The sequence below is a fragment of the Ctenopharyngodon idella genome, chromosome 12 (assembly GCF_019924925.1).
Source record: "Ctenopharyngodon idella isolate HZGC_01 chromosome 12, HZGC01, whole genome shotgun sequence".
Taxonomy (NCBI): Eukaryota; Metazoa; Chordata; class Actinopteri; order Cypriniformes; family Xenocyprididae; genus Ctenopharyngodon; species Ctenopharyngodon idella.
This window is the reverse complement of record NC_067231.1, coordinates 4,409,597-4,436,740: the sequence shown is the minus strand read 5'-3', so window position 1 is coordinate 4,436,740 and position 27,144 is coordinate 4,409,597. Positions and strand designations below refer to the sequence as shown.

The 27,144-nt window shown below is 35.5% G+C and overlaps 1 protein-coding gene across 5 annotated transcripts in view; it reads right to left on the bottom strand.

The window, feature by feature from the left end:
• The window catches only part of arhgap27 (Rho GTPase activating protein 27), a 48,306-nt gene that overhangs the window by 5,179 nt on the left and 15,983 nt on the right, over positions 1–27,144 (bottom strand). For 2 of the 5 annotated variants that reach the window (XM_051914180.1, XM_051914179.1), the window contains exons 3-12: positions 9,885–10,355; positions 6,970–7,179; positions 6,722–6,802; positions 6,077–6,175; positions 4,685–4,756; positions 2,024–2,100; positions 1,820–1,907; positions 1,630–1,731; positions 1,423–1,521; positions 1,218–1,317 (exon numbers count right to left, since the gene is read on the bottom strand). In XM_051914180.1, the coding sequence (XP_051770140.1) occupies positions 1,218–1,317; positions 1,423–1,521; positions 1,630–1,731; positions 1,820–1,907; positions 2,024–2,100; positions 4,685–4,756; positions 6,077–6,175; positions 6,722–6,802; positions 6,970–7,179; positions 9,885–10,355 (1,399 nt within the window). Of the gene's footprint in view, positions 1–1,217; positions 1,318–1,422; positions 1,522–1,629; positions 1,732–1,819; positions 1,908–2,023; positions 2,101–4,684; positions 4,757–6,076; positions 6,176–6,721; positions 6,803–6,969; positions 7,180–9,884; positions 10,356–17,372; positions 17,430–20,796; positions 21,063–27,144 lie in introns of those variants that run through there. The other 3 variants (XM_051914182.1, XM_051914183.1, XM_051914181.1) reach the window with 3 other exon arrangements.

Here is a 27,144-nt window from a genome sequence, read left to right as displayed (position 1 = left end):
ACTCATTACCATTTTCTGTTTAAAACATTTTTTAGTTTCTTTAGTTCTTTATTAATGGATGAAATTTACTGACATTGACATTAACCTTACTGTATATCATTGGGGTCCAAACAACATTTAATGTTAGACAAAATAATTTCAATAATTTTTTAATATATGTTTTATTGCATTGAACAGAAGAAAGAAAGTCACTCAAGTTTAGAATTACATTAGTGTGAGAAAATTATGACAGTATTTTTTATTTTGGGATGAACTGCTTCTTTAACTCTTAAAAAAGTTTGATAAATATATATATGTATTTTTTGCTTCATCATAATGGTCGAAACTTGGTGACTTTTGTGGCTATAACTTGGTGACATTTACTGCTATATATATTAGTGCTGTCAAACGATTACACGATTATTGCATCCAAAATAAAAGTTTGTATACATACAGTATGTGTGTGTACTGTGTATTTTTATTATGTATATATAAATACACACACATACATGTATATATTTAAAGGAATATTAACATATACACACACATATATATATATATATATATATATATATATATATATATAAATATTTTATATATAAATATAATATATTTTTGTTAAATATATATATTATATATATATATATATATATATATATATGCATGTGTGTGTATTCATATATACATAATACAAATACACAGTATTCACAAATATATTAAGTAAACACAAACTTTTATCAATCATGGTTAATCGTTTGACAGTAATAATAATATTATTAATATAAATAATATAAAGATATATATTTCAATAAATGTCACCAAGTTATAGCCACAAAAGTCACCAAGTTTTGAACTATATATATATATATATATATATAATTTATATTTATTCATTATTTTTCTAACCAGATGGCATCAATCTTCCTTCCACGCATTACTCTATTTATAACTTAAACACTGTATTAATTGAAAATATCATCAAAATGTTTTCTAATATTTGTATTTTTTATATAGAAATAAATGCTGCATAATTTGGTGAATATTGTCTAATATCATGAAATCCTCTCAAAATACAAAATATTAAAGAGTAAATATTATTTAAACAAAATATAGTATATTCATTTAATTAAAAAAAAAGTTACACTTACTGTCTTACGGTCTATTTTGACCACTAAGGGTCACAAGTGTGACCCCTAAAAGAGGAAAATCAGAGGGTTAAGAATCATTTGACACACTACCATTGCTCATAGTTCTTTTGTCAAAGGGTTTTTCCTCTCTGTCTAAGCTTGACTTCTCACTGATTTCCTCCTCATCTTCAGAGTGGTGCTGATCCAAATCCTGACGGCCCAGAGCAAAAAGACATATACGATTATGCAGATTTTATTGAGAAAACATAACCGAGTGTTAGTTATTCTTCATTTTTTATTACGATGCAAGGCTCACCAGCTGGCTTATGGTATCTACGATGACTTTATACCAGTCAGTGATGATGCTTTCAGTGTCGTACTGGATCAAGTACTCCGCTCCATTCCGACTCTTAAGCTGAATGAACAAATACACAAGGAATGCATCAAGGAGACACACTAGTAAAGAAGTTGACCAGTGTATGATGATCCAGCACAATCTTGGGTAGTGTTGTAACAGCCATACCTCCATAACATTTTTCTTGCTTGATTTGTCCTTGTTTGCCCAGCCAACTGTTGCCCCTCTCAGATCCACTGTGAATTCTGGGACTATGTGATTTGTCTTGCTCTACACAATACAAATACATTCAGTATTACCAAATAAAAATGAAATACTTGATAATGCAAATACTGAATTTGTGGATTTAGATTCTCACCGATGCTCCGGTTGGCGTGGACTTTGGGTCCTTATGGAATGTCAGTATTCCTCCATGGAGAACCGTCCAAGAATGACCCCAGTTCTTCCTGTAGGAAGATTGATAAAATGTCCTACTTTTACATACAATCATTATTTTTCTCCAAAATAGTTACCTATCAAACCAGTACCACCACTGATTTAAGTTCATGATGGAAATCTTTACCTAATTTTCTTCCCGTTTTCAGACACCTTCGTTTTGTTCAGGATTCCAGCCTTTTCCAAGTTTGAAACCTGAAAAAACTATTAATGAGTTAATAAAGCCTTTCTGAAAAAAAAAAAAAGTACAGGATAATATCAGGATAATAGTATAGAATAATATCTGACAACATGAAAGTGAAGTAAAGCTTAACCTTTGAGGTTTCACTACAAAATGCAGAACAGAGAAAGCAGATGATTGTTTAGCTATTTTTGTAGCAATGTTTTTAAATTTAGGAGTACATTCAGAACATGACACTGTTTATTATGCTTATTTAATAAAATAACAAGTCACAAGCAGTCTAATGTTAAGGTAAGAAGTGTTCTACGGCACAACATCAAGCATAGCTTGAGCTAAAACTCCTTTAACCATGGTAAAATCACTGTAACTTGAATGTCTTATTGCTTTTATAAAATGGAGGAAACATCAATATTAAAGGTCCAATGTGTAATATTTAGAAGGATCTATTGACAGAAATGCAATATAATATACATAACTATGTTTCCAGTGGTGTATAAACACCTTACATAATGAACCGTTATGTTTTTATTATCTTAGAATGAGCTGTTTCTATCTACATACACCGTGGGTCCTCTTACATGTTAAGTTGCCATTTTGCACCGGCATGTTTCTACAGTAGCCCTAAATGGACAAACAGCCCAAAAAATGCGTTTCGTCACTATGTTTTTGTTCTTTTTCTTCGTTGGTGTTTTTAGAGGCAGCTTGCATCGTCACTATGTTGAATACGCACAAAGAAGAAGAAGAAGAAGAAGAAGAAGAAGTAGTAGTCGTCTGGTTTATTAGAAGTAGAGACGTTCTTTGTTAGAAGTAAGAAGAAACCTCATTGCTTGACTGGCTACTCTCTTCTGTCTCAGATGACGACATCTTTGTCCTGTGTCGGCCACCGTAGCTTCTCTATGTGCTTCGAACGGGAGAGGTGAGCGCTGGACTAAGCCTTTGGTTGCAATTCACAACCTCACCGCTAGATGCCGCTAAAATTTACACACTGCACCTTTAAGGATGCACCGATATGAACATTTTGGCCAATACTGATAACCGATAATTCTTTATATTTGAAAGCCGATAACCGATATATTCGCTGATAAATCTATATCCAAATTTTTTATATAACTTTTGAGGGCCTGATTACAAAAACAAAAGTTTCACCATTTAAAAGCTATGTCCCAAGCACACAATTATAATGTTCTCATTATAATTTTATGTAGCCTATATGATAGATTTGCGTTGTACATGTAGCACCTAACTGAATTTTCCTTTTTGAAGTGATTTCAATCATATTTCAAGCAATTCAAAACCATAATGGAGGACAGTGCGCATTTAAAAGTGTCTCAGCTGAAGGAAATAATCCATTATTTATCGGCCGAATTTTCTTATTGGGCCGATAACGATAACATTAAAAATTAACACATGTCAGCCAATACCGAAATGGTGGCCAATATATTGTGCTTCCCTAATCAATATAATGAAATACACCAATTTTCAATAATCTGTATTTGTTATTAATAATAATCAAGTCAAGTACATTTTATTTGTATTGCACTTTTCACAACACACTTTGTTTCAAAGTAGCTTTACAGAAAATCATTATATTAATATTTAGAATATCTTAATATTTTCTTGCCTCATAGTCGCAATTAGCAGATTAGAACTGGGCGATACTATAGTTAATGTTTTGTGACGATACTATATTTGCCTTAAACTATATATCTCTTTATGCTAGTATACTGTACAGTATGTACGCAGATAAAGTTGGATATTCTGTATACCCAAGTTTAAATATAATCAAAATAATATAACACCAAGTAATATAGTACTTCATTAGCTTACCTGTAGGCTGTTTATTGTTGCCACATTGGTGTATTAATATAGAATGTGCAGTCACAAGTGTATGTTCATCTGCATTTTACATCCAGTTCATCCAATCAGAATTTAGCATCAAAACTGTTGTATATAAAACAACCAATCCAATATTACGTGCCTACATGTATGAATGATAAAAGCCAGTACTGTGGCAGAACTGTGATGTATCAGATGGTAAAACAATGGAAATCAATGGTTCTCTAAGATATTTCAAAGAATATTATGATAGTACCATGGTAAATGTCCAAAAACATGAAGGTACTGCCATGATATGGCATCTAAATCTCAAGGTAGTACCATGACATATTCGGCATATGTTTGTTTGAGTGGAAGGCAGCAATCAGGCTCTAAGTTTCACTAGTAACCACTAGAGGACAGTGTGGCAAAATAATATTGCACTCTACTAATCATAATCTAACACTTTTGATCAGACTTCTCCCCTCTAGTCCTAACCTGCATTAATACTTTCATTCAGCATGTATTGTGAAACTGTATAATAATAATTTCGAGTAATTCATGCAACACAATCCCAAACCCAACAGTTTACCAAGCAAACACATTTAAATAAGTTTCCTTTCCTCATGGCACAGCATGTCCACCTAACAAGTCACATGATTTTAGCTAACATTCATGCCAGTAAGCACATAATAATCACATGAATGATGTTTGAAGACTTCATTCATGTAGTTTATTGTAAACTTTAGATCAACTGATCTGGAATCATAAACATCTGATCTGGAGTCTTACATTATGTGGCATTTCAGGAGAGCTGGAGGCGTCACTGTCTGATGTATTCTGAGGATATGATGAATGACTCCTCTGTTAAGACAAAATCACATGTGTAAATCACACTATGCATTTACAAGAATGCCATTTAACTGTTGTCAAAAATACAATTTTCAGTTTTTTTTTTTTTTTACCATTGCATGCCTTAATAAACACCACTAGTAATATAGTGTTTCAGTAACTGAATTCAGTTCAGTGAAAACAGAATAAATAGTGAGTATATGTTTGCATTTTGGAATGATAGGAAAGACTGGGTAGGTGGGAGGGATTTAAATAGAGCAACTCTATAACAAACTGAGTCTCAGGTGCATTCTAGAGCCTATTTAGGAAACTCGGTCACTAAGGACACACATGAAGGATCAGGTGTGCATCATATGCGTCAGGCCATCACTCTGTTTGTTTATGAGTGTGGGTGAGCTGCTGGATAAAGTATGACAGTACAATTTTATTACAGATATCTTGTGCCAATTTTGCAGGAAGTTATGATTTTGTTTTCTTGAACACATGGAATGGAAACTGTGCTTTATTCACAAAAACTTTTATACGATTTTGCGCATTAGTTAAAGGGTTAGTTCGCCCAAAAATGAAAATTCTGTCATCATTTACTCACCCTCATGTCGTTCCACGCCCGTAAGACTTTCGTTCATCTTCGGAACACAAATTAAGATCTTTTTAATGAAATCGGAGAGCTTTCTGTCCCTCCATTGACAGCTACACAAGTGATACTTTGACGCTTCAAAGAGTTCATAAAAAGATCATAAAACTAATCCATATGAATTGAGTGGTTTAGTCCAAATTTTCCGAAGAGACACGATTGCTTTATATGATGAACAGATTCAATTTAGGCTTTTATTCACATATAAACATTCATCAACGCACACATCAGCTGTGGTAAACGGAAGCTCAAGCATGTTCGCTTGATGTGCGAGAACCAATGAGGTTCATTCTCATATGTTATGCGGCACATTTTAGCTTCCGTCAAGCAGGTTCGGTTGAGCTTCTGTTTATGTTCGCTGATCAATGTTTATATGTGAATAAAAGCCTACATTCAATCTGTTCATCATATAAAGCGATCGTGTCTCTTCAGAAAATTTGGACTAAACCACTCAATTCATATGGATTAGTTTTACGATCTCTTTATGAACCTTTTGAAGCGTCAAAGTGGTAGTCGCGTAGCTGTCAACGGAGGGACAGACCATTAAAAATATCTTCATTTGTGTTCTGGAGATGAACGAAGGTCTTACAAGTTTGGAACAACATGAGGGTGAGTAAATAATGACAGAATTTTCATTTTTGGGTGAACTAACCCTTTAAATTTGCAACTTTAGATGGAAACCAAATGCCGTTACATACATCTTCCTGGTATCCTGTACTGTGTCTCCAGCTTTGCATCGATCCCATTGTGTCCTGCTCTCCATTTCCCACTCCATACTGTCCTGGATTTCCAGAATACTAAAAGTGTGAGAGAGAATCTGTATTCAGAAATTATGCTTTTATGATACGTTTTTGTACTTACTTGAATTTGTTAATACACTGTAAAGAAAACAATTATCGGAGTATGTTTTACAAGAAAAAAAATCTTTCTACTTCAAAGTGTTACTTGGCATTTCTTTGTAGTTATTTCTGAAATTTACTAGCAATTTCTGAGTGAAAATTGTTTCAAAGTAAATCCTACACCATTTTTTTTCAGTGTATCAATCACCAGCCACTTTTGATTTAAGAAAAATAGCAGCAAGGACATTCTGCCAAATGTATAATTTTGTGTTTTCACTATACAGAAAATAATTCAAGTTGGAATGACATGAAAGTAAGTCAAAGTTTTACTTATTTTTAGGTGAACTATCCCTTTAGAGTCAACCAAACTAAATCCACCTGACTTTAAAGCGGCAGACGACATAACAGCAAGTGCAAAGTTATAGTCAACTGATTTGGATGCTGATATAGTTATTGTTCTTAATGTGAACAGGCCTTTAGGAGATCCATCACACTATATCCCACCTCAGGTAAGTTCCACTGGGACTTGCTGCCGTCTCTTAGGTAGTAGTATGTCCGCCCTTGATCATCTAGCGACTTAATCCACTGTCAACAAGACATTTCATTAGTTCACCAAATTACAAATCTAGCCTACAGCCATACTATCATACACCTCACTAATAATAGCAAGCTAATCAGCCCAAATAAAATAAGTAAGCCAGCCCAAAACAAGGACACGCCAAGGTCATTGTCAAGTGTCAAGTGTCCTGTACCTGTTCCTGCGTGTAGTCGCTCGTGAAGACCCAAGTTCCTTCAGGGTCGACTCTGAGGGTCCATCCTGGTGGGGTGCTGTTATCCAGACTTACCCTGGGGATAGAGACCTTCTTCACCTGAATCAAAGAATACTCTGCTGGCAAGGAATGAGGAGATGTTTCCTCTTCCAGCTCTGGCGATGCTGGGTAGTCTTCCTCAGGAAGCGGAGGCTACATTTTGGGAAGCAAAGAAGGCAATATAAATATTAATCAAACTGTAAGTAACTACTGGTAGAAATGAACCAATGGGTAGTGTTTAACAAACCTTTTTGAAAATATGATTATTATTGAAATTGGTTGCATTATAATTACAGTTCTGCTTGGCGCCGAAAAAAACAAACTTTAGTTTTAATTTTACAATTTTTTTAACACAACTCTGGTCAATATATACTTTAGGCTCCACAACATATACTTTCTCCACAACAATATTCAAAGGCCCTATGATATTTTCTGCTGTTCATGATTTACTGGATAAGGATTAACCCCTAAATGCATACCTCGGGTCTTTATCGACCCAGGATGTCATTCACTACACAACATCAACCTTAAACAATATAACAAGAAAAAATACAATTATAAAAGAATGTATGTTTTAACAGAAAGAAAAAAAAAGTGGAGATACGTTTAGAAAGCATGAAGCTCATGAGTCAGAATGCCAGTCTGTCAGTAAACAGTAAATAAATGACTTTCGATTGATTTGTTACAAAAGTACGCATGAAAAATGCTAAACACAGAAACTTGAAAGCACGTGACGTGCTAGAACAGCCCTCATTGGTTCTTGTGTGTCACGCACTCACATTTGAGCTTCTTCTTTTCCTTTTAATGGCGGCTGGCAAACCAACTTGAAGGTGCATACTGCCACCTACTGCACAACACCTGTGTGACAGCTGACGTAAAATAAAGGATCGGGCTTATGCTGAGTTCACACTGCACGATTTTAGGCCCAATTTTCACTCGCCAATTTTCACTTTTGAGTAGCAATTTGGAGGGTTTTGTTGCGAAAACCTGGCAACCCTGATCAACTTTCTCCTCCATAATCTTTTTTTCTCTTTCTCCTTTTCGCTGCAAATTAGCGCACATACAATTTGGGATTACAAGCTTCTTGCAGGCTAACATTTTTAATAATTCCAGTCTTAGTGGGAATTCTGATCTCACGCGTGACCTTATCACTTCTCGCGTGTGTTTGGTTGTGAAACAGACAGAGTTGTCGATGATTCTTCCTATTGTAAAGTCATGCAATGTGAAATCCACTGAACCATGCAGTGTGAACTCGGCATTAGGATAGCCGATACCAATCAGTTAAAAAGAAAGCTTAATCGGCCCCAATACCGATCCTTGAGATTGGCTTGGAACATCCCTAGTAACTTCTTTCAGATGATCTTTTACAGTGACATTGCCCTTTGTAAAAATAATATATAAACATTATATATTATTAGAAATGCACCGATGTATCGGCTAACAATCGGTATCGGCCGATAAAAGCTATTATTATCACTATCGGCCATCGGCCGATTGTTTAAAAACTGCCGATGGTCAGGGCCGATTATATCCTGTCAATCAAAAGGGTGCGGAAAGACGTGTTCAGACTGCAACTCATACATACTGTGTGTGAAGAAAATCACTCTTGTGTTGAATTTTAACGCATTAACAGTTTAAAAATAGTGGTGTTAAAGCAGGCTCTTTTTGACCCTATGAATCACCCATAGTTCAAGCCAGGGTTGCCAGGTCTGCGTTTTTTTTCCTACATCAAATATTATTTGTTGCACCTCCCATCCAATAATCGCAAAAAGATTTGTGCTTTATTACTTCTGATAAGAATTAAAGTTTCAGTTTTCAAATTCTGTCCATTTTATCATGAAATTCAAACAATAAATGGCGTTTTGGCGCTCTTAAATGTGACGTGTCAGATCGCTGTAATGCCTCAGTTCAGGCGGCGTCTTTTCTTCCTTTTCAATACAAGTTATATATCAAAAATCATGAATGAACATCAAAGGTATGTTGAAATATATTGTACAACTTACCAGAATGTATCATGTCTCATGTTAAGTGTTATTTGTGTTTCAACCGCGGAAAGACGTCAATAAAACAGCTTGTGAACAATATGTCACATCATGTCACTTTTACCTCAGGAATGTTTCCCAATGTTCACAGTTCCTTAGCTATCTACACATTAAAAAAAAAAAAACACTGGAGAGGAGCTTAATTACTGTTAATTAAATGTTTGTGCAAATTTGCCATGAAGACAAGTGCTTAAGAAAACTACCTTATATGATACTAAGTTTTATACATTTCAGTTTTTATTTGAGTGTAATTATTATATCTGAAAATAAACAGCAGCTGAATATAAAACTTTTGCTGTTAATTGTAACCTCTAATATTGTAGTGTACCAAATGAGAGGGTTCCCTGTAAAGTTTGCAACATTATTTGGGAGAGATTTTTTTTTTCCCTTAAGAAAAACCAAAGTATCGGTATCGGCCGATATCATTCTGAATAATCGGCTATCGGTATCGGCAGAGAAATTTAGCATCGGTGCATCTCTATATATTATTATATATACCTTTGGTAATAAAATTGTAAACTTCATGGGCATTTTTTAATGAATATATGTTTTTTAGTAATGCCAACCGATACAATACTTTATAGGACAGAAATAGTAAAAACAACTGAAAAAGTCTTGGGGCCTTCAAATATTGTTGTGGGCAATGGCAGGCTTGGAGTCAAAATGGTTGAGAACTCATTAAATAACTCATAAAATATAAAGAAAACTAGCTATATGCACATGAATACCATAATATATGAATGTAGTAATCCTTTAATACCATAGTAGTACATATCAAAGAATCATTCGTTTGAATCTGCAGAAAAACCTCCATACCGGGAAATCTTCCAGAAATTTCATGTTCCCTGGTGAGCCGACGTCCTCCGGGGGATCCCATGAGCTCTGACCTGACACAGAGTTAAAGAAGTAATGCCTGCCAGAATTCTCATCCAGCACTTTCTCCCAGTCCGAGCTCCACCTCTGAGGAGAAGGGTCTACGGGCGAGCAGGTGGGAGACTGGGGGAAAGAAGGAGGGGAACGGGCCTCTTCCGTCCCCACTGACGAATCCATGGAGTAGCTGAGTGGATAATCCCAGGTGCTCCGGCCCGTAGAGGGTTGGTAGTAGTACTCTTTCCCACTCTGGTCGTCAGTATGGACCTCCCATCCTGCAGAGTCCAAAAGGAGGGTATCGGGAGTGTCCGGAAAGTCCTGTAATTGAGGAGCAATGGGACTGGAGGAGTCAATGGTACTTCGGCGCAAGCGGGGGATGTTTACGTACACCGCTGTGAGAGAGCTGTCATCCTCTACCTGATGGACAAAAATGAAGAGCATTGCTGATATTAAAATAAAGCTAGAATAAAGAGACTAGAATGGTACTTGACAAACATTTTCAAGATCAAGATTTTAGGTTAAAATGCATATACTTGTACAATACAGGGGCTTTCAGACTTGATATCAAAGACCCTTAAATATGACGATCTCTTTCCAAGGAACCCCATCCCCAAGCTATATTTTCATGTTTAGATTAATTTATACTGTGCAACAAAAAAAAAAAAAAAAAAAAAATATATATATATATATATATATATATATATACATACACACACACACAAAAACTTAAATTAAAACTATACATGTTTTAAAAAACAAAAATAAAATGACAAAATTAGACAAAAAAATAAAATTATAATGAACACAGAAAATATTAAAATCCATTTCAAAATATGAACAAAAAACTGTAATATAGATTTTGCTATAATTTGTTTTATACTGTCATTGTACAAGAGCCAAAACAAAATGATTAAAATATTACATAGAAAATATTTACTTTTTGATTAGATTGACAGCATAAATATTGTTAGAATAGATTAATTTTATTTACAAGACAAAATATTTTTTGCTAAGGGTAGTAAAATTAAATGTCATCTGCCCAGAAGCTACTAAAGATAAAGATATATGATATGAAATAATATATATGATATAATATATATACAGTCAAACCAAAAATTATTCAGACATTTTTGATATATTTTTGCTAGCGGGTGCAAGACACTATAGTTCGTTTATGTAAGTGAGGATAGCAAAATAAAGTAAACTGTGACATATTATACCCAAAAATTCTTCATACAGTGCACTACCAGTAAAACTGATAAAAATTTGGAACCAAAAATTATTCAGACACTTTGACCTGACCATGTTTTTCTTAAGTGTTATCTGACATAATTAAGATTAATTTTTTCTGACAGTTTAACTCTAAGATCTTGTCATATTTGTTTTACTATTTTTTTTTAAACTATAGTGAATAAACTGTATTAATGAATGAACTGTTCAAGGTGTCTCAATAAATTTAGGTCAGGAAATATGATATAAATAGTGATTTTGGCGGAAGACACGTGTGTAACTTGATTCACTTGACCTTTTGCAGTGATACTAACCTTATGTAAGCAGGTGATTGTGTGATGTCACAAAAGTTTATACAATGAGCAAAACAAACACTGGATGGAGCGTCTGCTTTTATACCCTCCTCCCACAATCCTTCCTTATGCAAAACGTACCATGCACCAACATGACGCTCAGCTCAGAGGGACTCTCCACATCACCAAAACCAAAACAAAACAAAATGCTCCCTAACCTGAATAACTTTCAACACCCACACCTTTGTCGACTGCATTCTAAATGAATGCAACGATGTTCAAAATAATAGTGATTTCAACTATAGGCTTTACATGCCCATTTCAGAAAGAGAGCACTTCCTGTGCATGCTGATCTCAGGAAACAGAACAAGGGTTGACAGCCGTAAAGAAGAAAACCACAAGCAGATACCACAGGCAGAAACAATAACTTTTCATCTTTATAGTTTCTCTTATTTATAGATGGCCAAAGCCCCACCAGATAAACCTTACACAGCCCTGATTAAAGAATGGAGCATGTTTCATCCCAGAAATGTGCTATGTTTCAATGACAGGGGCCTTTTAATCTAGTTTAATTGTCAGTGTTTGTGGTATGTAGTGCTGCTGCTGTGCTGGACATTGAAGTGGTTTTAGAGCAACAGTTGGTTTTAGAGGGCTGATCCCGGAACAGGATAATCTATGAATATGGTTAGAACATTCTTTCAGAAAAGGCACGTTCATTTTGTTATAGTTGTAGCGTGGACTCTGCTATCTATAACAAAATTTTTGCATTATCTCAATAAAATTGCCTGCCCTTTTTGCCTGCCCTTGTGAAAAAGAAGAACACTTTATCATACTTTTAAAACGAGTACTTATTACAGAAATAACACACTTAAGTGCGTACTGAATGTAATGTTTTCAGACACTATACTGAATGTTAATTGCAATTAAATGAAAATGTATTACAGGTAAATTTATGCAATTATAAATGCAATTAGCTATGCAATTTTTTGACCGACTTCAGTAGAACTTAAAGGGATAGTTCACCCAAAAACAGTTTATAAAGTTATAAATATGGATGTTTTTCTTACAACAACACATCACTTCACTTCAGAAGGCATTTATTAACCCGTGGATGGATTACTTTTAAGATGGATGTGCTTTTGGAGCTTCAAAAACTTTGGTGCCATTCAATCCCATTACAAAGCTTGGATGAACCAGGAAGATGTGATTGTGTTCGGCTGAAAGAAGATAGTCATATACACCTAGGATGGCTTGAGGATGAGTAAATAATGAGATAATTTTTTGGGCGAACTATCCCTTTAAAGGGCAATAGGTGATTCTCCACAGAAACATTTTTTGTTACACTGCTTGAAAGTCTCTTCATATCCTGATATCAATCGCTATGTTAAATGATCTAAATGTATTTTTATAAATATATATCGTCTGTGGAAGGCGTAGGACCATAAAATGGACATATTTACATATTCATCTAAACATCGCTCTCAGCAGTGTGGACGGAGTCGTATATAACAGTATATAACTGCAAAGATATTTTCAGAATGAAAAGAGCTTCGTCGTGAGTATATCGAGACATTGAAAAATGTTCAGCGTTATGTGTGCACAAGTGTGAGCATGAGCCACCAGTGTCGCTAATATACATATAGCCATAGCCATCTACATATAGCCCCTTTAAATGTGTTCAGGAACATGGTCATTAAAGTGTACTATCTTTAAGTACACTTAAATGGCCTTTTATTTGATTAATACTAATACTACAGGTACAGTGTTTTTAAAAAAAAAATACTTTTAAAATTTGAAGTACACTACAAGTGCACATTGAGTAAATTAAGCACACTTCTTTTTCACAAGTGTGTGCAAAGGTCTCTGACTGACACAATGCCAAGGTGTTGCTATGTGGTTGTTAATACTGCAATGTGGTGGCTAAGTGGTTGCTTACTGGTAAGTAAGCTTACTAAATAGGCTAGGGGTTTGTTCAAATGCTTAAAGGATTAGTTCACTTTCAAATGAAAATTAGCCCAAGCTTTACTCACCCTCAAGCCATCCTAGGTGTATATGACTTTCTTCTTTCTGATGAGCACAATCTGAGAAATATTAATAAATATCCTGACGCATCCGAGCTTTATAATGGCAGTAAGTGTTACCAAACGAGTATGAGCTGAAGAAAGTGTCTCCATCCACATCCATCCATCATAAACATACTCCACACAGCTCCGGGGGGTTAATAAAGGCCTTCTGAAGCGAAGCGATGCGATATGTTTGTGTAAAAAAAAAAAGTTATAAAGTAAAATATCCAGCTTCCGCCAGACAGCCTTCCGTATTCAACTTACGAAGAAAGTGTAAAACTCTTGCAGTTCAAAAAGCTTACGATACGTCCTACGCCTTCCCTATCCAACTTACGGAAAAAACTTAAAGGGATAGTTCACCCAAAAATGAAAATTTTATGTTTATCTGCTTATCCCCCGGGCATCCAAGATGTAGGTGACTTTGTTTCTTCAGTAGAACACAAATGATGATTTTTAACTCCAACCGTTGCTGTCTGTCAGTCGTATAATGCATGACGATGGGAACTCAATCTATAAGAGTAAAAAAACACGCACAGACAAATCCAAATGAAACCCTGCGGCTCGTGATGACACATTGATGTCCTAAGACACGAAACGATCAGTTTGTGCGAGAAACCAAACAGTATTTATATAATTTTTTACCTCTAATACACCACTATGTCCAACTGCCTTGAGCATTCGGTGTGTGAGGTCTGAATGCACTCTGACGCTGGAAGTGATCTCTCGCACTCATTGATGTATACGCGCGAGAGATCACTTCCGTCATCAGAGCGCGTTTTCAGACCTCACACACCGGATGCTCAAGGCAGCTGGACATAGTGGTGTATTAGAGGTAAAAAATTATATAAATACTGTTCGGTTTCTCGCACAAACCGATTGTTTTGTGTCTTAGGACATCAATGTGTCGTCACGAGCCGCAGGGTTTCATTTGGATTTGTCTGTGCATGTTTTTTTTTTTACTCTTATAGATTTTTTACTCTTATATAAGTTCCCATCGTCATGCATTATACGACTGACAGACCGCAACGGTTGGAGTTAAAAATCATCATTTGTGTTCTACTTTAGAAACAAAGTCACCTACATCTTGGATGCCCTGGGGGTAAGCAGATAAACATCAAATTTTTGGGTGAACTATCCCTTTAACTGATGCGACGCCAGTTTACACTTTCTTAGTAACTTAAATGCGGAAGCTAGATATTTTAATTCATAACTTGTTAAATATGGATATTTACAAACGCATCGCTTCACTTCACTTTATTAACCCCCCGGGGCCGTGTGGAATAGGTTTATGATGGATGGATGTGGATGGAGACACTTTCTTCAGCTCATACTTGTTTGGTAACGCTTACTGCCATTATAAAGCTCAGATGCATCTGGATTAGTGTTGTCAAAAGTTAAGGTACTTCAGTACCAAGTCGGTACTGAAATTTTGAAAATGTGATGATACCAGCATTTCTGTAGTACCGGGAGTACCGAGTATCCGGGTATATTCGGTATAGTCCATAAATTTAAGCTTTGTCAGTTTTGTATTCTGTTTTGCGAATCGCGATCTGGTCACCCGATTTATCAGAGAATTAAACAATAATCCATTAGTAATTCCACTGAACATGGAATCTCTGTTTCTTTTCCCAAATCTTCACTCACGAGGGGATTATAAACATTTCTTCCTTTCATTCGCTTTTAGGCCGATTATATTCGCATTCTTTACTGTGGTAAAGTACAAAAAAACACTGTAGGACAGAAACCTTTTTGCTTGCACGTCAGTTTCTATTTAACAAAGTTTGTGATTGTTATTAGACTTGACAAGTTTATTTGTAGATGTAGATTGTAGGTGATTTTTAGTTTTGCTTTCTCTGGCAGCGCAAAATCAAATATAGTTTGAATGTCTTGCCCCTGCTGAAGATAAAACTCGCTCTTCAGACCTTTGACAACAAGTGTCAGTTGCTTGTAACCTCAGGAGATAACATCAAGATATTATTAGAGAAATGGTCTCTTTCCTGCTTGTGTCCCTCATCCCTCTCAAGCGCAGAGCGGCTATATGACGCATCTTTGTGTGGAAATAAAAAACTGTTTTTTTTTAAGATAATATTTAACTTTCTTATTATTTAGGTTACCAATATTTACTGATATTTATTTCATAGTTTTACAGGCTGTAGTGTGTCGTTTCACTGACGGAATAGCTAAAATAAACACGCACATCTGTTACAAAATAGATGTTTGAGCATTTGTTTATTTATTTTTATATATTTCAAAATTTATTTCATTGAGGTATATATACTCACACAAACATACACACACATGCTCCAAATATTTATATGTATGAATACCATCATATTTAATATGTTTTTAAAATAGACTAGTTAAATAAAATAGTAAAATAGTTCCAACAGATTTTCCTTTGGTACCGAAATTGGTACAGAGAACCGTAAAATTTAATGGTATTGGTAGGGCTAGGCGGTATATCGAGTTTGTATGATATACCGATATATTTTTAATATACGATACGGAATGAGGCAATACTGTTTCGATATACAGTAGTTTTATACAAGCACATCTGAAAAACAGCGGTGGACGTCGCAGAGTGCTGCTGCGGGGGAAATGCGTAATACAATTTGGCTTAAACGTGAGAAATGCTTAATATTAAGGGCTTTAAAAATAGAATGCCCCGTCAGATGCTCTGACAGATTCATGTGCTGACAGATTTTTGCGCTGTATGCTTTTGTGATGTGGTGTTTTCCTAAGCACATAACTTTCACAGGTATATTCTCCATCTGTAAATATTAGAAAGTCATACAAATATTTCCATTTTGCTGTCAGGAGTGGACAAGCCTTCTGCTAGCGAATCTCATTCTCTAAACTTCATAGACTTCCGTGAACGGAGCTCAATAGAATGGGATCGCCATAATTCAGACTAAAATATACATTTTGATAAAATGTTTGTTGTTGAACAATAAATGTGCCATATGTAGAATTTTAAACCAACAAGTAAGTGTATTTTTATGATAGCAGTAACTATATATATATATATATATATATATATAATATATAAATATATAGCTAATTAGTCTGTGCTTTTGTTTTTATTTTAATTTTTAGTCTAGTGAATTTAATTTCTGCTTTAAAAAGCATTATTTTTATTTTTAGATTGTAATGTTACAATGTTAGAATGTAAAGTAACTTTCTCTTTTTTGCACATACTGTAGGCCTATTAGTGTGCCAGACTACATGGTTACATTTAATATATTTGTATTAATAGCTTTCAATATAAACACTGTTTGTAGGACAACATTAGGCAGGATGTTAAATTAAGATTTTTAAGAAGTAAATAAAGATTTTTTTTTCTAAATCCAAATAGAAAAATGTAGAAAATACCGAGATATATACAGTATATTGCCATTTAGCCAAAAAATACTCAGATATGACTTTTTGGCCATATCGCCCAGCCCTAGGTATTGGTACCGACTACTGGAATTTTGGTACTGTGACAACGCTAGTCTGGATATTTATTAATATCTCTCCGATTGTGTTCATCTGAAAGATGAAAGTCATATACACCTAGGATGGCTTGAGGGTGAGTAAATCACGGGGTAATTTTAATTTGAAAGTGTACTAATCTTTTAAGTATGAGAAATAGTAATAGTATTAATAAAAATCATCAGCTATGTAGTGGAAAAATAATTGAAAAATGACCAGCTCTTAAAGTTCCTTTACCCAACAATGCGAAACAGAGATTGCAAAATATATTTTCACAACCCAGTACATGATACAGAAGAACACATGAAGTTTCCTGTGCATGCATGAGTGAAGATGGCTCTGGCATAGATGACTGTATGCAGTACTGAGCTCACCTGCCTCACAAGCCTCGAGAGAGGCCTGTACGAGGACACACCTCTCCTGAGAAATGTCTGAGAGAGAGAGAGAAAGAGATACAGAAATAAAGAAAGAGAAAAAACAGAAAAAGAAATAGAAGCAACAATCGAAGCACAACAAAGGAAATAAAAGCTAGTCAGCCGGCACGTCATATCCTGGGTCTATATTTACCCAGCCCTGGCGCACACCAAGTGTGTCTCTCAGCCACAACTGCCTAAATGCATCAACTGACAGGAAACAGGCTTATTATTATTATGATCACAAACAATAGCCGCACAAATATGTCCAAACACTGACTTCAGATTATATGGGGCAATGAGAACTGAGTGATAAAGATAGGGATAGTGCACCTAAAAATGTAACGTCTGTAAGAAAATTATTTAGCCACCCAACATAAACCTTTGACTTTCTTTTTCTGTGGAATAAAAAAAGGAGAAATTTTGAAGTACTGGTCGATTTTTTTCCATGTTATGAAAGTGAATGGGGATATGATAGTCCATATGCACTATAATCTAAGTAACGCAAATTGTGATCATATTTTCTTCTCTGTTATGACACACTACTGGTCGAAAGTTTGGAATAATTAAGATTTTTTCGTTTTTGAAAAGTCTCTTATGCTCACCAAGGCTGCATTTATTTGATCGAAAATAATAATAAAAAAATTCTATTTTAATATATTTTAAAATGTAATTCAGCATCATTACTCCAGTCTTCAGTGTCACATGATCTTACAGAAATCATTTGTGCTGATATGCTGCTCAAGAAACATTTCTTATTATCATCAATGAAATCATTACATTCATTCAGCAATTAAGTTGATCAAAAGTGACAGTAAAGACATAGTTACAAAATATTTCTATTTCAAATAAATGCTGTTCTTCTAAACTTTCTGTTCATAAAAGTATCCTGAAAAAACAGTTTTCACAAAAACATGTCAGCAGCAAAAACTGTTCACAACATTGATAATAATCAGTGTTGGGTGTAATCTAATTACTGTAATTTAATTACTTTTCCCTTGAAAAAGTAAGGGATTACTCTTAATAATAAACAGTGGATTGTATGTTTTTAATGTAACCTTCTTCCTTTACACACTTTGGTCAGTTCAAGAATAATTTATGCAATTCTATATGGTCTATTTGAAAGAAATAAAAGTGCAGTTTTGTGTCTATCTTTGTATTGTTGAACTGGTCGAGGTTGATATGGGATTTATAAAGTAATTAGTAATAAGTAATTCAATACTTTTTAGAGAGAGTAATTAGTACAGTAATCTAATAACACCGCTGAAGATGTAATTCGTAGCTAGTAATTAATTACTGATAATAATAAGAACCATTAATTAAGAATCAATAATAACTCAGCAAATCAGCATATTAGAATGATTTTGATTCAACAAATTCCGTTCACCAAGAATTGATTGAATTGTTGTCGTTTTACAGATTGCTGGAGGGGAGAGATTATTGTCCCACACACATCATCAGAGAAGTTCGAGAGCACAGGAATTAATAATAATAATAATAATAATAATGTGCACCAACAAATTATTTATAAGAAACACTGCAATATTCCATAAAAAATAGAAGAATTGACAACTATAATCTTCCCCTCTGCTATAGCTGTCAAATCTCATTTGAGCTTTTGCATATTCAAACTTCACTCAAAAAAATGAATTGTTGGATTTACTTAAAAAAGAAGTGTCAAGTGGTTCCACGCAACTATATTGAGTAATTTGTACAAATAACAATTAAGTTGTATGAACAAAAGAAATTCAAGTAAAGCTGACAAAATTTCTTTGAGTAAACACAAATCATTTGAATGTCACTGTTACATAATATTTATATGTGCAGTTTACTTAATAATGTTATGTTTATTATGTAAGGTGAACACATTTATTGACTTAATTTACCTTATTAAATGAACTATTTGCTTTACAAAATGCACTCAAAAAATAACTCATTGAACAAACTCAATTGATTTGAGAGCAGGAATTCTATCCTAAACATGCGTATGTGAGGCTCACAGCCTAAACACAGGCAACACTCTTCTGCATAATGGTAACCACAAAATTTAAAAACATTACAAAAACTACTCTCCATGTCCAACATAACTGAACATTAAACACTAACAACATCTTTCCCTTTACTGAAAAACACATAAAATAACACTTTAATCCCTAAATTTACTCTCCTAATGCAGTCCCTTGCAAAGCATGCTGCGAACTATGAATCCACTGCCCAGTTAGTTTTCAACATTAATCTGTGCGTTTCACTCAGCAATGTTAAGTTGACTAAACAAACACTTACTAAGTAAAGCTGACAATACTCATTTTTAGTAGAAACAACGCAATTAAATTACGTTCATGTAGTTACATGAGTTTTTTAAGTAATGTGAACAATGGTGGTTTGTGAAAGTTCATTTTTTTTGAGTGTTGTTACAACCAGTCATGTGACATTCAGTAGCAACTTAAGTTTCACACAAAGCTATCAACTTCAGAACATTTGTAATATCATTTGGACTTTTATGACACTTCTGTTTTTTCTCATTTTGGACTTTGATACCCCGGATCCCCATTCACTTTCACTAAAAGTGCGTCCAGTTCATTCTTTAACATTTTTCCTTTTGTGTCCCACAGAAGTCATGCAGGTTTGTGATGACCAGGGAGAAAGAAAATGATGATATGATTTTCATTTCTGGCTGAACTATCCCTTTAAAACATCTTAAAGCAAAGGGAGCGATGAAATCCCCAGCCTTAAATGTATGCCATCCTTTGTGAGATAAATTTAGATGATCTGAATGCGCTGGCCAACAGAGACAGCCACACAACCTGTATAAGTCATTGTAGAAGTAGGCTAAGTTAGAGCAAAAGAGAAAGAAGCAAAGGATGTTTAGGGAGATGCCTATAAAAGCAGGAACTGGCATTGGCACACACAGTATGTAGTTCATCACATACAACATTTATGGAAGCTTGGAACGATGCAGACTGAACATTTAAACAAAACTTCCTTTTTCCGTTCAGAACTGCAGAGATGCTAAAGGTCAGCGTCTTGCAGCTGTTCTGTTTTATAAAGTTTTACAGAGTCAGACAACTTTACTGTGACAAACACTTGACCCTGATGATGTTTAACAAGTGTACTTGATATATCTGCACCAGGGAGTGTCTCAACAGGAAGAGACCACATCCTAGCTGAAAACAACACTACAGAAACATGCTTCTATGCAAAATCCAACTAATGCTCCACAATGAAATGTTACTTGCTGACATTTTAATGCACAATGCTCATAAACACCACACAATGTGTTATATATTGAACAGTCATGCCAATGTATACATTTCAAAATGACAACAAAGAGTCAGTACCGCACTTCCGTGCCCAGAAACCCAGTCTGAAGGGGTTGTGGACGTACCTGCGTGTTCAGAGAGAGGGGCATTGCGCTTCTGGGCCGGTGGTTAGACCCGATCTTAGCGTAATAATCCACCATGTCTTTGTTTCGATCAGTCAGCACGGCCATACAGCTGATCAGACAACAGTCAAAGTCCAAGTTATCCAATAGAGAGCATCATGGTGAACAGGCTGAGCAGCACACGTATGCAAACACACACTCATGCAGACACACACACTCTCCGCGTCTGTAGTTGATGTCGCCACTAATGAACATCTGTCTTAAAGCACTACTCTGCTAGAGTGAAAAGGGGAGGAGGCAAATGAACAGAACGGACAGATGGAGAGAGACAGAGGCAGGTACGAGGAACACTGTGAATACGTGCTGAATATATCACGTATGAAATTTAATACATGATATAAAGATCTGCAAAGAGAGAACAGGTCATAATATATCTGCAAAGAGAGAAGTGTTGACATTGAAAAGGTGTGTAACTGCTCGTTTTCAGGTTTTCAAGTTTTAGTGTCTAAGTTCCTGTTTTTCCCCATCGAAACTGAATCTACACCATTCAAAGTCACTGACTTAAGCGCATTTCCTCACATTTTGATGCAACACCTCTGACAGCCAAAAAAAATATGCTTGCATTTCTCAGTAAACAATTCAGAGAAATGTTTGTTGCTCAGAGGTTGGTCTTTCAAAATTTAAAGGGGTGGTTGATTATGATTTCACTTTTTTAATTTTAGTTAGTGTGTAATGTTGCAGTTTGAGCATTAACAACATCTGTAAAGTTATGATGCTCAAAGTTCAAAGCAAAGAAAGATATTTTCTTTTAAAGAATTCTCTGTTTAAGGACTACAACAAACGGCTGGTAGGGACTACAAAGAGCTTCTTCCCGGGTTGGTGGCATCACAAACCCTCAAATTTACATAAACCCTGCCCTCGAGAACAGCATATATTCTCTGGCTCTGTAGGATCTTACAACAGTTCCCACATGAGCGATTTATAGATTATCATGACAGAATATGCTAATCAATGACTTTAAGATAGTTAACTCCACATCAGCTGCATAAATTTTTCCACTAACGTCCTGTTGCATTCTACATGTCACTTTTTCTTGAGTCTCTCCATTATTGTCCGACTTTGAACATAAAAGGCTGAACAGTTTCTGACAATTTCAGTGAGTATGCGTGAGGTAACATTAATCGGAGCTGCTAACGCTGCTAACACGAGCTTATGAAACTCCGCCCTCTTCTTGAGAGCAGCAGCTCATTTGCATTTAAAGGGACACACACACAAACGGAGCGTTTTTGTTTACCCTCAAAAAGTGACAAATTTAAAAACTTACATGGATGTATTATTCACAATAAGACTTGCAGAATAACATGCAATTTAGAAAACAGATGGGGTGAATTTTCATTTAACGCTGACCTTAACATTAAATATAGAGACAAGTGTAGCTCAACATATACAAGCCTCAGAAAGCTGATAGACAGGAAAAACAACATGTATTTTACATACCATGATGTGGTAGCGCGATAAAAATCAGAAGACAAATGGTCACTGTGTTTTGTTGTGACTTCTGATCAACATTTCGACAGAGAATGTTTAAAGCAGGAAATATGTTGTTTAGAATTCGCGGGGGAATTACTCAGCAATTCATCCAAGCATCCAAACAAGACAGCTTCCTCGTCTGAAATACTATCTGTGTTTGCAAATTGTAAATAATGCTGTTTTTCCTGCCTGTGGTTAATCCTACTGTTTGGATATCACACCTAAGATCAGCCTTTACACTATTTGCCTCCTTCTAATGATGAGTGTAATGAAAGTGAGCCAGGCCAGACATAAAAATTTCCTGGAACAAGCCATAACTAAAAATGCGCAAGCCTGTTTTAGGGATTACTATTCACAAAAAATTTTGTTATTCAAATCTTTAACATGGCAGCCTACAGCTACATGCCCAATATATCACCTGAGAGTTGTGTAACTAAAGAGAAAAAAACACAGAAAACTAAACAGAAAAACAACACAAAAGTGTAAAATGATGCAATCATGCTCATAAGATATTTGCACTCCTGACCTCAGTGAATGCCCCTTTACAGGAAGTTCTTCCTGAACTTTCATTTAGAACATATTAGCAGAGTAGGCACCAAAAATGAGCAGTTAATGTGTAACGCAATGTCCCATGCTATTTATAGCACTCTGCAATTTCATTTTTTAACCCTGAGGGAAACCTTGCTTTTGATTGACAGCTGCTAAGAGTTTTGTCTCCTTAAATATCAATGGTGTGAAATCCATTATGATTCAGTGCACACTGCACAGGCCATACAGAGCAATGTGAACAACAATCCAGTCTTTAGGTTCTTTAGACAGGTTTGTTTTAAACACCCACATACGGTTTTTTTAGGCGCTGTCCCACCCACAGATATGATACGCTGTTAAAAGCAGGGTGTAAACAAAGCTAATTTACATCAGCTGTGGTTGCCAGAAAATACCAAAGTACCAAAATATGTTTTGTACATTTAGAATATTCTGACAACCACCATACAGGTGTTAAAGAGAGAAAGACACATCTAGAATCCACAAGCTGAGGTAAATGAAGTTGCACGGCATCACACACAAATACAAAACACTATCATTGGAACACACATGACACTAAAATAATGTAATAAACATTAATATAAGTTGTAATATAAAACCCTAATATACATAACTGACAACCAAAAACTACAAAAAATAATTATTATTTAAATAAAAATACATCACATGTGAACAGGATTTTTAATGTAAAATGGCACGAAATGTTGAGCGGATTCGTGAACACCTCTGATTGGCTATTGTGTTTACACGCTTATCAGATATGTCTGTGATTGATTGGCTACAATGATCGACGCACGGGAGCGTTTGAAGCACGCAGAAGTGTTTGAATTTGAAAGCAGGCGTCTATCAGCAGACCGTTCCTGCTTTCAACGCCTGCTTTCAAACGCTCCCGTTTTTATCTGTGTAGCGTTGATCATTGTAGCCAATCACAGACATATCTGATGAGTATGTGAACACAATTGCCAATCAGAGGTGTTTACGAATCCGCTCAACAGCTTTCAAAGCATCACATTTTTAAAATTTCAGTACCGACTTGGTATCACGGTCGGCACTTTTGACAACACCAAAAGCCACAATCCCTCAACCAATGGTGTGAGTTTGGGGGTGGGACTATCTATTAGTTCGGCCAATGGAAGACAGGGGGAGTGCTCGGGAAACCTGTTTGGACACAGTCATTACAGCAATGACTGCACATAGAAATATGAAATGCACAAGTGTAATACTCTCTGTGTAATTATGAACATTTATGACTAATAGTTTCTGTAAACCATTTGTCTTAATAAGGCAACCTGACCTTATTGTTGCCTTTATGTGCTATTGGAATTATCATAAATATGAGTTTCGTAGTCGGAAATTGTACATGAACAGATCACAAATCGTACTTACGACTGGGAAACTCTGAAATAATTTTGATACCTGAATTGGGTAGGACATAAACTGTAAACATGGTGGACAAGAGAACTATTCCTGTAGTGACTGTTAAGTTTTATTGTTTTTTTTCCCCACTACATCTTCATTGCTCTCTTTTGCAGTTATAGTCATGTATATTTACATATATAAATAACCATTTGATGCATATTTTATGTATTTTACACAGCGGGGAAAAAAATGACCCAAATTCCAGAATCGTCAACAAGCTGACTATCTAGGTAGAGTGGTGAATGTATAAAATAGCGTGTGTAATGTTTATATGGTTGCCAATGAATGGACACTACATTTTATTCAAATTCTGTTGGATAATGAATAAATATCTCAATACATTTTGACTTTAATAAGATTTCCCCAAGAAATGGGCAAGACTGAACCTGTGTCCCTCCATAGTTCCCATTCTTTCCATCAAAAAAGGCATGTGAATGCAACTTGTAATTACAACTTCAGAAGTGTGAAGGAGGAAATTTACGACAACACGGCCTCCTTTGCTCTTGTAATTCCATTTTATATTTGGAAATGCAAGATGCACTTTAGAAGTTATAGAATTTACATAAAACACCATCTGATTCTAAATGACACTGAGCCGACGGATAGTGTGCAGCAGTATGTCAGAAACAAACATCATTTCTGTCTAACATACTGATAGCCAAGGAATTTACAGCTATAATGAATTCAGAAAGAAGTGATTGTAGGGTGCACTGAAGGGACAGCATGCTGCTGATTACTTAACCAAATTACTTATCAACCAATGAAATTGAGGCTGCAGAATCAGCGGCTTCAACTCCTACCTCTCTTTTCACACACACACACAGAAGGGCCATTCAGGGGACCCAGCAGCACCCCCTCTCTGTTACATCACCAATCATGGCCTGGAATCCTGGATTACCTCATTGAATACTAAAAGTCTGGGCTTGTGAGAGCTCCTAGCACACTGCAGCCATTATCTGCCCATCATTCACACTCAGGTACCTTTCCTTCCTCCTCTCTTAAAGAGATATGCACATTTTCATACCGTAAGTAAATGCAACGGTATTAAAAATGACCAGCCTCAACACTGTTTCAAGAAGCATCAGTGCTTTCAAGAAATATGAAAAAACAAAAAAACATCACCACAAATCTAGGATGTTGTGGTAATTGGCAAGCTGTAGCAATGCAGTTAAGTTCCAGCTGGTTTCTAGGTGGTTTATTGGTATGTCTTTGTGATATTTTGGTCTCTCCTTCAGTGCAGGGTTTTTTTTTCTCGCCTGTTTTAATTGTCGGCGAGATGACAATCTTAAGCACAAATGGTAACATGTCTACACTAAAAATGTGCTACAAAGGTCTTGATGAAATAGTTTCACATCCTCTTCTGAAAAAGGAGTGGAAAATACTAACATAGTATGAGTGAGGTGACTCTGAGTTCAACATTAAACCTTACAACATTAAACTCAACAAAAACCTTACAACTCCTTTGACCAATTAATTTCCATGACTTCATGAACATTAGATAAGGATTTTGGAAAAAAAAAAAAAAAAAATTCTATATAATTCTCAAGGATCCAATTAAATATTGTTGAGCATGACTATAGCATATAGACTACACTGTTTTCCAAATTATTATGCAAGTGACATATTAGTAGGATTTCAGTACAATAAACATTCAGATTTTAGTTTTTCTAAGAAAGTGTTTGTTTGTTTATTTATCCATGTCTTTTTAGATAACTGGTATCAATCTCAGACAAAATAATTTGCCAGGTCTATGGAAATCCTACTGAGAGGTTGTTCCACATTATTAAGCAAGTCACAGTTCTTATGCAATATGGGTAGGAAGAAAGATCTTTCTGAAGATGAAAAGCATGAAATGTTGTGCAAAAGGCATGAAAACAACTAATATTGTGTGAAAACTGAATGAGATTATTGAACTATGATAAGATTTGAGAGTGTTTTAGAGCACAGCAGAGCACAGTCAGATAAAGGCTTATTAATGAAAGAATTTATTTAAAAATTCAAGGTATTCAAACCTCATTGGTTCTTGTGTGATGACATCATAACATTAAGTCACATGACACAAAAGAGCTAATGAATTTTGATATTACTGATGTGGAGTTGATCAATGCTTTCAATTTGATTTGAGAATTAATAACTTTGGATTACTTTTACCCTTTCTGAAACTTCTGGTCCCCACTGGCTATTATTATTCATAGAGTGGTCACTATAAGAAGAGGGCATAAAAAGAGTCTACTGTACCTAAATTCCAAAATCTAGTAAATGCATTTTAAGGAATGACACTACTCTGGCGTTTTCGACCCTTGAAAACTGAGACTTCCAAAAATGCTGCAGAGCCCGCTTCAGTTTGAAACCCCCGGGGTTTCGTTTTAGTGTAAACGGACCAAAACTGAGGCCCCGTTTACACTAGTGCATTTTTATTTTAAATCGCATAAGTTTTGCTACGGTTACACCTGTTGTTTACACTGCGCCAGCATTTTCGAACCTCAAAAACGGAGACTTTCGAAAACGCTGCAGAGCCCGTTTTAGTTTGAAAATGCCGGGGTTGTGTTTCAGTGTAAACGTACCACAAACGGAGACTTTTGAAAACGATGGCTGCCCACATAAGCTCTGCCGCTGCGTATCCTTGAAGACCGTGTAAACAATAACATGGAGACTTGAACTGCAATATTTGCTGGCTTTGTTGTCATTTTTAGCAGCCATTGTGCAGTTAAACTCTGCATTTTTTTTAATACTGCAGCCATCGACATGTGCAAGAGGCAACTGTTTACACTGTAAGCGCATTCCCAGTGTGCGTGAACGGTCATGTGACATGCGTTTTCGGTCATGTAGTGTAGACGGAGATCATTTTTGAAACGC